General features: G+C 35.1%; 1 protein-coding gene across 8 annotated transcripts in view; it reads left to right on the forward strand.

The window, feature by feature from the left end:
* The window catches only part of TMX3 (thioredoxin related transmembrane protein 3), a 93,243-nt gene that overhangs the window by 9,825 nt on the left and 69,952 nt on the right, over positions 1-13,466 (forward strand). For all 8 annotated transcript variants that reach the window (XR_012065577.1, XR_012065578.1, XM_072952046.1 and 5 more), the window contains exons 5-9: positions 7,143-7,188; positions 8,554-8,634; positions 10,666-10,765; positions 11,523-11,600; positions 13,225-13,291. Coding sequence is in view for 6 of the 8 variants with exons in the window: in XM_072952046.1 (XP_072808147.1) it covers positions 7,143-7,188; positions 8,554-8,634; positions 10,666-10,765; positions 11,523-11,600; positions 13,225-13,291 (372 nt within the window). In the remaining 2 variants the exon portion in view is untranslated. The remainder of the gene's footprint in view (positions 1-7,142; positions 7,189-8,553; positions 8,635-10,665; positions 10,766-11,522; positions 11,601-13,224; positions 13,292-13,466) is intronic.

Raw genomic sequence — 13,466 nt, forward strand, 5'->3', positions numbered from 1 at the left:
AAGGGTTAAATCACGAATGTGATAGATTGGCTCTGTGGTATAAAGAAAAACAGTTGAAAATAGTAGTGTAAGATTCTTAGCGTAGTTCATACTGACCTACATCACCACTAGTTTAATGGAAAAGATGAATACATTTATTTTGTGTGTTTTCATGTTAGCAGCTGTTTTTGAGTTTGTGGTCTTTCGCTTTGTTGATGTGTGAGAATATAGGGAACTAGAGTGCAGGTGAGATGTTGGAGCTGGAATTACTGAGTTCACAAGTGTGAAATGCTGGGACTGAGAGAGGAAGAGCTCGATGGCAGGGAGTTATTGTAGAGGGAGAAAATAATACACCTGAGTTGATGTTTCTTAAAATAAGCTTTTGTCAATGTTTAAGAAATTATTCCTTTCAGCCGTTGCTCATTAAGGTAAATTCTTATGTCTAGTATATGTTGACTAATGCATCCATATAGTCATTCATTCACTTTATTAAGTTAAACGATAACCAGTAAACATTAGTTAATTGGTGTTTAGTGTTTGATGTCAATGATGGATGCATTTCCACTGTATTATAGAATTAAGTTGTTTTATGTATGTGCTATGGAGAAAAAGAGAGATATCATCTTCTAAAAAAAGTTAAGTATTCAAAAACTACTGTCTAGACATTACAAACACATTTTTGGCATGTAATTCTTAAAGTTTTCTTAAATATTTCAAGGCAGCTCAGATACAGCCATTTTAGTAGGACTAGGAATCAAACAGGCGAAGCTATTGAATTTTTTTTCAAGCTGTCTATCGGCAGTATTCTGCATCTAACTGTGGAATACTAAAGGGCTGACTCTTTCGTACATGTCTCTCACATCCCTGTAGGCGGCTTTCCAGGCACTCACAGCATCAGTGTTTCTCAGCGTTTAGGCTGCAAGCCACCTGCATTAGGATGCCCTGGGGTGCTCAATATAAATTCACATTCCAAAGGTCCACACCAACTCTTCCAAATGAAAGTCTCTGAGATTAGGTCATGAGACTGTGTTTTTAACATGAACTTCAGGTAATTCTGCTGCACACTTAGTCACAAAGTAAAGTATTATTTTGATGGATAATTATTTATAGGATTTCAGTTTAGGGTGGAATAGGATTATTCAGTAATAAGTGTAGGAAATCTCTTAGACTGTTTGAGGATGTCTTATGTCTCAATCATGTAGTTGCAGTGACTGAAAGTAAATGCATCACACTCAGTCCAACAAATCCAAATCTCTGTGTATAGAACTTTTGAACTAGAGAGATTTGAGCTGTCTTGATTTATCCTGCCCATATGTTTGGAATTGTATCAAAAACTTCTTGATACATGGTTTTAATTAATAAAACTATAATCCAGTAACATTGGAAAGTTGTATAATGTCCAGCATAAATTCAGATATTATATTTGCCTTTGTTTTGTACATATTCCTTCAAAAATGAGCACAAATACTGTTTTTCATTCAGAAGATACACTGTTATGATATTACTTGTAATCATGTACTGATTTCTACTGTGAAACCATTGAAATTCCATATATTCCTCAACCTAAGTGTGACATTTTATTGTAAAGATCATATTTTACTTCTCTCTGATGTATAAACTTTCAAGGGCATTTGGCCAGTAACATTCTTATTCTGATTCCTTGATCCCAGATATATTTGCATATCAATCTTTACTTTCTAGATTGTAAGCCCTTTTAGTCAGTGAGTATATTCAGGGTTGTTCATACATGGCACTGTTGACATTTTGGGCCAGACAGTTCTTTGTTTTGTGGGGAGAAGAGTTCCTGTGCATTGTAGGATGTTTAGCAGAGTCCCTGGTCTCTACCCACTAGATATCAGTAGCACCCTTCTCTCCCAGGCCCTGAAGTTGTGACAATAGAAATGTCTCCAGACATTGCCTAGTGTCTCCCGGAGGGCAGAATCGCCCCTCATTGAGAACTTCGGCATTATTTTATCCCTTTCTCATGTTAGACTTATAGTGACACTCATAGTAAATGCTAAGAAAAATAGTATTTTTGAGCTGAAAAGGATTTCAGAGTGAGTCCTACTCCTTACTTCTTCCCTCCTTTCATTGTGTAGATGAAATAACAGAAGAAGCAGTGAAATGACTTTGTGTAATTTCAGACACCAAAGTTAGAGGCAGAATTAGGCCCAGAATCCAAGATCACCGTGATTCAAAATCAGGGCCTGTTTTGACTGTCAAGTTGTTACCATTTCAAGGAGAAAACAAATGAAATAGGGGGCTTTATGCTTAACTTCGTTTTCTGAACATTTAAAATTTTAAAACTGCAGGGGAAATTATTCATGTTAGAGACAGATTCTTCAGCTTGTAAAGGAGTTGATTTCAGGTTTATATATAAACCATTCTTCTCTGATACAAAAAAAACACAGAACAAAAAATTTAAACTCAGACTTGCATTTCACTGTGGGCTCTGCTGCCTAATCACTGCTTGCTTTGTAACAAGTTACTGAATCTTCTGAAGTATTCGTTTATCTGAAAGATAACATTAGCACCCTTCCCCTGCCACAGAATTGTTTTGAGGTGTAGTTGAAGGTACATTAAAGCCAGTTGTAAGATACTCTAAGCATGTTAATTCTTACTAATATCTGCACATTACTGTGTCAGCAGATAAGTACTTAACCATGAGGTCAGGATCAAGAATAGAAGAAAATGGGCCATTTGAGGATTTCTTCGTGCCAGACTCTGTTAGATTCTTTTCCACATTTACTCATTTTTAAATACCACCCATATCCCCACAAGATGAATGGTATCCTCAGAAGGGAAACAGAATCCAAAGTTAAGGAGCTTCTGCATTGCCGCATAAGTGATAAATGGAGAAGTTGGAATCCTAACCAGGGTCATTATGTGTCTTTGACTCATGCTTTGCTTGTGTGCTTTTTAATTGTATTGTCATTTCCATCTAGAAAAACTGCCTTTGAAGTTTTAGGGGTCACTGTCAATTGAAACTCTTATCAGAAATGAAAGTTAATGCTCAAGGAACCAAAGGGCTAAAGGGTAGGTGGTATCATCTCCATCTTATTGATAAGAAAACTCCCTCACACTATATATAAAAATAAACTCAAAATGACTTAAAGTCTTAAATATAAGACAAGACATGATAAATCTAGAAGAAAACACAGGCGAAACATTCTCTGACATAAATCTTAGCAACGTTCTCCTAGGGCAGTCTACCCAGGCAATAGAAATAAGAGCAAAAATAAACAAATGGGACCTAATTAAACTTACAAGCTTTTGCACAGCAAAGGAAACCATAAGCAAAACAAAAAGACAACCTACGGAATGGGAGAAAATATTTGCAAATGATGCAACTGACAAAGGCTTAATTTCCAGAATATATAAACAACTCATGCAACTTAACAACAACAAAACAAACAACCCACTCCAAAAATGGGCAGAAGACCTAAACAAGAAATTCTCCAGTGAAGACATACAAATGGCCAATATGCACATGAAAAAATGCTCAGTATCACTAATTATCAGAGAAGTGCAAATCAGAACTACAGTGAGGTGTCACCTCACACCAGTCAGAATGGCCACTATTCAAAAGTCCCTGAATGATAAATGCTGGAGAAGGTGTGGAGAAAAGGGAACCCTCCAAACTCCTGGTGGGAATGTAGTTTGGTGCAGCCATTATGGAAAACAGTATTGAGATTCCTCAAAAAACTAAAAATTACCACATGATCCAGCAATCCCACTTCTGGGTAATATCCGGTGGGAACTCTAATTCGAAAAGATACATGCACCCCCATTGTTCACAGCAGCACTATTTACAGTAGCCAAGACATGGAAGCAACCTAAATGTCTACTCACAGATGACTGGATAAAGAAGGTGTGGTATATTTGTACAATGGAATACTACTCAGCCATAAAAAAGAATAAAATAATGAATGCCATTTGCAGCAACATGGATGGACCTAGAGATCGTTATTCTAGGTGAAGCAAGCTAGAAAAAGAAAGAAACATACCATACGATATCACTCATATGTGGAATCTAAAAAAAGGGAAAAAGAGGACACTGAACTCATCTACAAACAGAAACAAACTCACAGACATAGTAAACAATCTTATGATTACCAGGGAAAGGGGATGGGAAGGGATAAACTTGGAAGATTTGCAAATGTTAGCCATTATATATAAAAACAGATTAAAAAAAAACAGGTTTCTTCTATATAGCACAGGGAACTATATTGATAGCTTGTAATAACCTGTAATGAAAAAGAATATGAAAACAAATGTATGTATCTATATGCATGACTGAGACATTGTGCTGTACACCAGAAATTAATACATTGTAACTGAATGTACTTCAATAAAAAAATTTAAAATTAAAAAAAAAAAAGAGAACTGAGGTCAGGGAAATTAAATGATAGGACTCTGTGGAGCTGGGATTTTCTCTCTGAAGTCTGTTATGAGAGCCATAACATCAGCTATAAAATACCACCACTGTATTTTCTCTTTGATTGCATGGTTCATTTTCTTTGTTTGATTTGTGTATAAATTTTTCTTTAATTTATATAAGGAATTGCTAGTGGAATGTACCTCTTTCCCACTCTCCAGTCAATTATATTAGTCTTAATACTTTGACAATTTTTAATGAGTTTCATTTGAGGATAATAAGGGCTTATATTTACCTGCTTCTTAATTTGGGATGGGGAGCACTGAGGGTGTACTTTACTCACATACTCTAGGTTTTTATTTGGAAGAGGGTAGTGTCAATTACAGCAGTCTTCAGATAGAATATACTTGACCCAAAAATACTTGCAAATGATACGACTGATAAGAGATTAATACCAAAATATATAAACAGCTCATACAACTCAGTATCAAAAACAACCTGATTGATAAATGAGAAGACCTGAATAGACATTTTTCCAAAGAAGATACGCAGATAGCTAACAGGCATATGAAAAGATGCTTATTGTTAATTATCAGAGAAATGCAGATCAAAACGGCAATGGGGTATCTATCACCTCACACCTGTCAGAATGACTCTCATCAAAAAGTCTACAAATAACAAATGTTGGTAAGAGTGTGGAGAAAAGGGAATTCTAGTACAGGGTTGATAGGAATGTAAATTGGTGCGGCCACTATGGAAAACAGTATGGAAGTTCCTTAAAAAAACTAAAAATAGAGCTACCCATGATCCAGCAATCCCACTGCTGGATATATATCTGGAAAAAATGAAAACTCTAATTTGAAAAGATGCATGCACCCCAGTGTCCATAGCAGCACTACTTACAATAATCAAGATGTGGAAACAACCCAAGTGCCCATCAACAGATCACTGGCTTAAGAAGATGTGAGATAGATAGATATACACACACAGTGGAATATTTCTCAGCCATAAAAAAAAAAGACTGAAGTTCTACCATTTGCAACAACATGTATGGACGTAGAAAGTATTATGCTTAGTGAAAAAAGTCAGACAGAGAAAGACAGATACTGTATGTTATCACTTATTTGTGAAATCTGAAAAATAAAACATGAATGTATATAACAAAACTGAGACTCAGATAAAACAAACTAGGGGATACTAGTAGGGAGAGGAAAGCAGGGAGGGGCAAGACAGGGATGTGGAGTTAAAAGATACAAACTAGGATGCAGAAAATAAATAAGCAGCAAGGGAAATATGGGCAATATTTGTAGTCACTTTAAATGGAGTATAATCTGTAAAGATACTAAATCACTATGCTGTACACCTGAAACTAATATAATGTAAATCAACTATACGTCAATAAAAAAGTACGTGTGTGTATATATATATATATATACACACATATACTTGACAGAAGTAAGTTTTAAGTTAGAGATGGGCACACATTTATGTAATTGATCTAATTTCATGTGACTATTCGGAGGCAGGACCTTTATCTTCCTACGTACGTGTGTGTGTATATGTATATATGTACATATACACTCCAAGTTTTTATTTTTATTACCTCTGTTGTTTGTATTGCCTCTAATAAAAACCAGTTGATTACTGTCTAGAACCTTCTGGTCAACTCCCTCCATGAGTTTAGGGGAGAAGCTCTAGAGTTGACCAAGGAGAGATTCTGTGTATTATTTGCCACAATTCACTTTATCTTTATTCTTGTGTATTTTGGGGAGTGAAGAGAAACCAAAATTAATGACTACCAAAGTGACTGGCGGTTTGGAACCCACATGTAGAGGTAGTTTTCTTATACCCAGCTGTGATAAGAAAATATGCTGGCAATAAAAGAAAATTAACAGAGGGAGAGATCATGTGAGTAACACAGGATACTCTGCGTATACTAGTATAGTTGTGTACATACGTTGTATTTTGTTTACCAGCTGAGAATATTTTGTTTCTTCTTTCCTGTCCTAGTTGCCTTGAATCCGTCAGGTAGTTCAGTATTAATTTCCCACAGTGATTCCTGCACCTATTAAAGTCCTGATTCCTGTTTGCTTATTTTCATCACTGTTTCTTACTTCCCTCAAGACGATGCCATTGTAGGGACTATCTCATATTCATTAACATGACGCTTTCAGAGTAATCTTCAGAATAACTGGAATTATTCTAGGTTACTACAAAAGCAGAAACTTTTTAAACATGTAGATAAAATTACGTTCAGATTATATATTGACTGCAAAAATTAATTTTGCAATTACAATTTATGTTTTTAAAATTAAAACACAAAGCAGTTATTTGTATTTTCCTCAGAAAACTAAAGGAAGAGATGGGCCTTTTTCTAAAGAACTATTTGTCCTGGAAATGAAGTCAAATGAGAAGACTTTATGTGTGTGTGTGTGTGTGTGTGTGTGTGTGTGTGTGTGTGTGTATATATATATATATATTCTTTAAAACAAAAAATATCTTTTTAAAATAAATACTTCAGAGATAAAAGTTTATTTTTTTGGCATTTATTTTTTATTTTGTCATAGTAGTTTGTGCAGACCATAGGTTGGATTATTAAGTAATTATTTTGTATGAGAATGTCATTTTTTTCTTTTTTGTATGTGTTTATATTATTTTTTAAGAATTAAAAACATGTCTATATGGGTTTGTATAAATATATCTTTTTTTTTAAGTAAAAGGCTCATTTATTATCTAGTTTCTCATTTAAAAAAATTTAGAATTATTTATTCTTTTTCTTATCAAGGCATTGCTTCAGAGTTTGGAGTTCGAGGTTATCCAACAATTAAGCTGTAAGTTGAGTGTCGTATGTTTATATGTGTATTTTTATTAGTTCACTCTACTTACGTTTTATTACATCATTTCTAGTAGCTTCCTTGGACCAGGGTTGAAGATTTGGGTTCAGCAGTTCTTTCTAGGTGCAGTGTGTGGTTAGGGGAGAGGGACTGCATCTCTGTACTTTTCCTTGTACTTAAGTAAATGGTGCTGTAAGGTTAAGTCACCAGAGGTGTTTTTAGTTTATTGTGACAGGCACTGAGCAGGACGAGGTGTACAGTTGTAAAGTAGGAATGGTCTTTTACCCTTGAGGAGCTCAAGAGTGTTTTCTAACTTGTGAATCCTGTCTCCTAACAATTTTACTTTTCTATAATTAAAATAGACATATTTCATTAGACATGAAAAAACAAAGAGAATCAAATTGATGGATGTTAATCCTCATCTGTAGATACTGATAAGGTCTAATACAGAGTGTATAAATGAGGAGAAATAGTGTGATAATTCTAAATGACTTACTTTATAATCTTGATTTTATTGAATTATCTCATCATGACTTTGGTCCTGATCTCATCCTTATTTCAGTAATGTGGAGAGTTGAGGAGTTATTTTGAAATTTATTTTTTTACTAAAATAAGGTTTTACTTCAGTATTTTAAAATCTCAAATTTTAAAATTTGACTAATTTTAATTTTCTTATTTCTTGGGTTTTGTGTTTACCTCCCTCCTTCCCCCGCTGTTTAAAAATGTTTGCTAAGCCTCTTTTACTTTGTTGTGTTAAGTAAATTATCTTTTCTATTCTTTCTGTTTTATTACAGGTGTTCTGTTGTACTTTCACAATTTTTTTTTTCACTTTCAGTTAGTTGGACACATAATTCATTGGTAGGCTTTTGGAAAATTATCTAATTTTCTAGAAGAGGTGTTTTATGCATTGTTTTTACTCTGTAATCTTGGAGCATCTGTCAGGTTACTTTGATGTTATATTGCTTAAAATTGATTTTACCTTTACCAAAATACTTTTAATTCTCTATCCTTTCACGTACCTTTCAGTAGAGAAGATAATGAGAATTATAATACTTTGACAGGTTCTTGGCCGTGGGTATATTACTCAGTTTTCAGAAGGCATAGGGACAATGCAGCTGTCAAATACAGAGTGAAATATTTTCGTGTATTTGTAATAAAACACAGCCTTTTCTTTATGTTTTGAGTTGTTGGTTCCCTGCAGCTAGTCACCTGCTGTTTTTCACGTGATTATGCAACTTCTGAAACTCCACTGCATTTACTGTTTTATAGGCTGTAATTTGTGTAACAATAGAGAGTGATTAACATTAAATACGAAAACACTTGAAACAATCTAGACTCTTACCCGTTTTTTTTCTTTTTAAGATTGAAGGGGGACTTGGCCTATAATTACAGAGGACCACGAACTAAAGATGATATAATTGAGTTTGCTCACAGAGTGTCTGGGTAAGTTCGTATTATGAAGACCCTTACATGTATTTTAATAGACCATATCGAACATACATATTTTTAGGTATTTACCCTAAATATAATTTGTTTATTTTTAAGGAAAGACAGGGTTGTGTAGCATATGGAAAGAGATCCACTAAAGAAACGAAAGGGTCCGTGATATGTGTTAGGTACTTGTTAACCTTGCAGTGAACTTCATTTGGTGTATAGAATTTTTTCCCAGTGGATTTTTAAATACATTTTCAAAACTTGTTTACTTCTGACAACTTTGTGAATCTTAACTTTTATTTTATTATGATTTTGCTTTGCACTGCTTGGTGTATATTAATTTATTTTTCTTGTTGTCTAATTTCAGTTAAGTCTACCTGTTGTGAATAGACTTAGGATTTAATCCCTAGCCTATGATACTAGAAAATGTTTTTTAGAGGCAGCTAAAACACTTGCCCTCGTATTTCACATGCTTTTTCATGCCAGCTGTGAGGTATCACTGTACATTTTGCTTAGCATGTCACATACTTAAAACCTAGAGATCTTTTTAAGTTACAGATCTCTGAAGTTTTACTGCTAAGAGAACAGAAATTCTTCTGTAAGAGTTTCCTGTCGGTTTGAATGTGGTTTTTTTTTTAATCTACATCTTGCTAGCTTATAAAGAAAATTGATGCTTATAATTAATATGATTATGTGTAGCTTCTTGAAGAGAACATTTATCAAGATAGGTACTTTGATTTTGAAAGTATAGGCACTTATGAGTTCGACAGGATGTATTCACATTGATAGCTTTGTATAGTTTTAAGGTAAATTTAAATACTGTGATGGATTTGTTTGGTTGCATGATACTATCTAGCTTAAATTATGTTAGAAAAGGCACAGAATTAGGGATGATCTTTGTATATTAAAGTTTGCAAAGCTTTATAAAATTTTCAATGAATTTTTTTTATTGATTACATATTCCATTTTCTTTGTGAATAAATTTTCAGGTATCTTTATATTATATGAGGGAGTTGCTAGTAGGATCACATAATTCCCCCATGTGTTCATATTAGTCTTTATGTTTCAGCAGTTTTTAATGAGTTCTAGTTTAAGCTTAAGATGGCCTTCTGATGTGTCTTAGGAGTGACTCTATTGCGAAGGAAATTTCAAGAGTCAGTTCTGGAGTTGCGTCACTTACCAGTTAGTTACTAAATATTAAAATAGAGGCTAGAGTGATGCAATGCATTTAAATAATTGTGCGTTTTGAAAACGTTTGCCTTCGCAAAATACGTTTTGTTCTTTTTGCAAATGTGGTGCAGTAAAAATCTGATTATAGACTGTGTTTAAAAGAAGACTGCCTCTTAGCTTTTAATATTTTCTAAGTCATATTTTGTAATATCCTTTGATGTAATTTATTTCTCAGTCTATTTGGCTTTGAAACATGGATTGTATAATAAAACTTTTTGTAGTTTTGTTTTCTCTTCATGAGATTCTCATATGATATCATGACTACCAGTTTCCACTTTATTTGTTCTGAAAAGAATAATATACTTGTGAAGCATTTTAGATTTTAATCTTTATAGGCTATTTTAAAACTAGCATTTAAGTGGACAGAGTAAGACTTAAATATTCTAAATACAGTATTATAAACTCCTGGGATCATATTTCACAATGTGTTTGTGTGAATGAGCTTTTAAAATGGAGAAAAAAAATTCTCATGTGGATTGTTTTGTTTTTAGCTGACTATTCTAAGTGGATTATAATTCCATCTTTGCCTTTCAAAATACTGGTTAAGATGAGACTCTCTAAAGGGGTGTATTTAAAGCTTATTTTTTAAACTGGTAGATTAAACTGTAGATACTACATTTTTATTATATGGGTACGAGCTATAGTTTATTAGATTTATGTGGATTGAGTGATATACTTACAATGCAGTTCATACAGTATTAAAACTTTGTAACTTTAGACATGATAACTGTCATATAAATAGGAGTAAATTATGTACTATGTTTAGTTCAAATGCAAGTTTCTTTTTTGGTTTGTTTTATTTTCAAACAGAGCTCTAATTCGGCCCCTTCCAAGTCAGCAAATGTTTGAACATGTCCGGAAGAGACATCGTGTATTTTTTGTTTATATAGGTGGAGAGTCACCTTTGAAGGTATCAAATGATTTAATTTTTTAATCCACAAACACAGAGATACTATAATTCAATTTTCTGTATAACTAAGACTTCACCAAAAACTCGAGACTTATTTCACTCTTACTAGAGATACTTTAGTTCAATCTAAGTATTTTTTAAATAAAGACACTTTGTCATGTGTCCTCTGTAGTGTTTAGCTTCATGAAACAGAATCGAGTAAAAAGTGGGTGGATGTTGCCTGCCTTTGTATTTTTTCTGTTAGTGACCTGAATAAATTTTGTGTTGCTTCTTAGCGTTTTGAGCCTTTGAGACTGCAAATGCAGTTTGAGTGTAAACATTTTAAAGGCAGAAGCTCATTGGCTTAAGATTATTGTATAGATAGATGTATGTGTGTGTTTGCATGTGTGTAAACACCCACATCTCTCTTCCTATAATCAAATTAAATTAATAAATATGATTTGAGCTTGTTCTATTCAGTGAACTTTATTAAAAGGAGTATAAAAACACTTAGTTACGAGGGTCTTTTGCTTTAGAAACAGTTTATTGCATTTCCTTATATTTCATTTTTTCACCTGAAAGGACTTAACGTAGCAAATACTTAGCAGTGATACTGCTTTCTCTGAATGTTTAATGAGGAATGAATTGTGATTTTTTTAAAATCGAAGTATAGTTAATTTATAGTGTATCAATTTCTGGTGACTCAGATACAGAAAACAAACTTATGGTCCATATTGATTGATACTGAAGAGTCACTTTTTTCTATTTGTATCTTCAGGAGAAATACATCGATGCTGCTTCAGAGTTAATTGTTTACACATACTTTTATTCTGCCTCAGAAGAAGTTGTTCCTGAGGTAATATTTAAAGTTGGATTTTAAATAACGTATTAATATGTACATATATTTAGCAGCTACTTATTGTCCTTTGATCGTGTGCCATACACCTTTACGAGCCCTGGGTCATTGATGACAAGATCATCAGGGTCCTGCTGGGTGGAGTGGGTGGAGCTTCCATTGTCATGGATGGAAGTGGACTGTGTTGTAGATGCGGTCTTCTCTGGGGCCCTCAGACTGAGGTGGTGGTCCTCAGTAAGCAAGTCTACAAACAGGAGATCATAGCTGCTATAAAAAAATAAAGGAGCGGTGTGATAGGAGGGACGTTTAGAGGGGGATGGCTGCTCTTGGTTGATTGATTAAGAAATACCTGTCTGAGGAGAACACAGATTTGAACTGGGACTTACAGGCGTGAAGGAGCCACGCACAGAACAGATGTTACAGATGCTCCAAGGGGAGAGCTCTCCTGGCGCAGTGGAGTGAACAGCTTGGGAATATTGGGGAAGGGACAGTGGCGGGGCAGTAATCAAAGAATTGTTTATTTTAATTTAAGTTGATGCATTAGACGTCTAAGAACAAGCATGAGATAAGCAGTTGGGTGTAAGGGTTTGGAGTTAAGGCTGTATGAATGAACTTAGACAGGGGATGTAAGTACTGGGGGAGGTGAGAGGGCCCGAGTCCTAAACATAGCAAAGGATACAGAATGCTAGAAAACACTTCAGGCACCTCTGTGGCCGAGCTGCCAGGAGTGGGGAACAGAGGCCTGCCTGATGAAAGAGCCTGGCCCCGGTGCTTTGCCACTGCCCGTAACACAGTTACTGTCGTGGGGCTGTAGCAGATTCTAGTAGTAATGTAACCAGGTCGTTCTGTATTACCTGAGACATGCCTCCCTCCCTTCTTAGTCTTTCCAGGACAGCTGGCCTTATTTTTATTTTATTAGTTACCATTGATTTGTTGTAACTTTCAGTATTACCACACTTGTGTAGTAATTCTGCATGGCTTTCCCAAATTATATCTTTTCTGCTCTAATACTGATTTCTCTGCGGTAATTTTCCAATTTTGAAATAAGTACAACACAGGTGTAAGAAGCAGGTACCTACTAAATGAGTCTCTTACTATTAATTACCATTTATAAAGCAGTTTGCAGCCCAAGTCTGCTCCACGTATGTTGGGAGATCTAATTCTAACTCCCCAGTCCCAGTGGGTGGGTGCTCGGTGTCCTCGATTTACAGGGAGCCAGCTCCCCAGGTGAAGTGCCGGGCTCCTCGTCACACAGCCTGGGTGACGGGTAGAACCTGCCTGTGGGCGCTGCTACCTTAGCCCCGGCTCTGCTGCCGTTTCACAGTGCCTCCTGTTATTTGCTTCCTCTGATACCTTTGGGTCTGTTCACCAAAGAGAATTCCATGTTTTCACCACAGCAGGCAGTGCACTGTGCCCGGGGATGTGTAATGAGTCCTCAGGCCCAGGCCTTGGATGAGCTTGGGATTGACTCTACTCTTTTAAACTGTAACGTTTTTGTTGTTATTATCATTGTGGTCCCCCCCACCCCCCAGTATCTTTCAGTACTTTTGAAATCATGGCTACTTTAGAATCTTTTTAATGGTAAAAGTCACCTCCACTTCTGATTTTTTTCTGATTTCTGTAGTATGTGACCCTGAAAGAGATGCCCGCGGTGCTTGTTTTCAAAGATGAAACCTACTTTGTTTATGATGGTAAGTTCCAAAGTTTTAACTCACAGAAAATATTTTGTAAGTAAAATGTTGTGTCTGTTACGGGCTTCAGTATTGATGAAGAGTTGGTAAATGTAGCTACTGCTTGTGATTTCCATTGGTTGAATGACTGCCAGGTACTTTTTACCCTTCAGCTTTAGTTTTTCCATTCACTCTT

The sequence above is a fragment of the Vicugna pacos genome, chromosome 30 (assembly GCF_048564905.1).
Source record: "Vicugna pacos chromosome 30, VicPac4, whole genome shotgun sequence".
Taxonomy (NCBI): Eukaryota; Metazoa; Chordata; class Mammalia; order Artiodactyla; family Camelidae; genus Vicugna; species Vicugna pacos.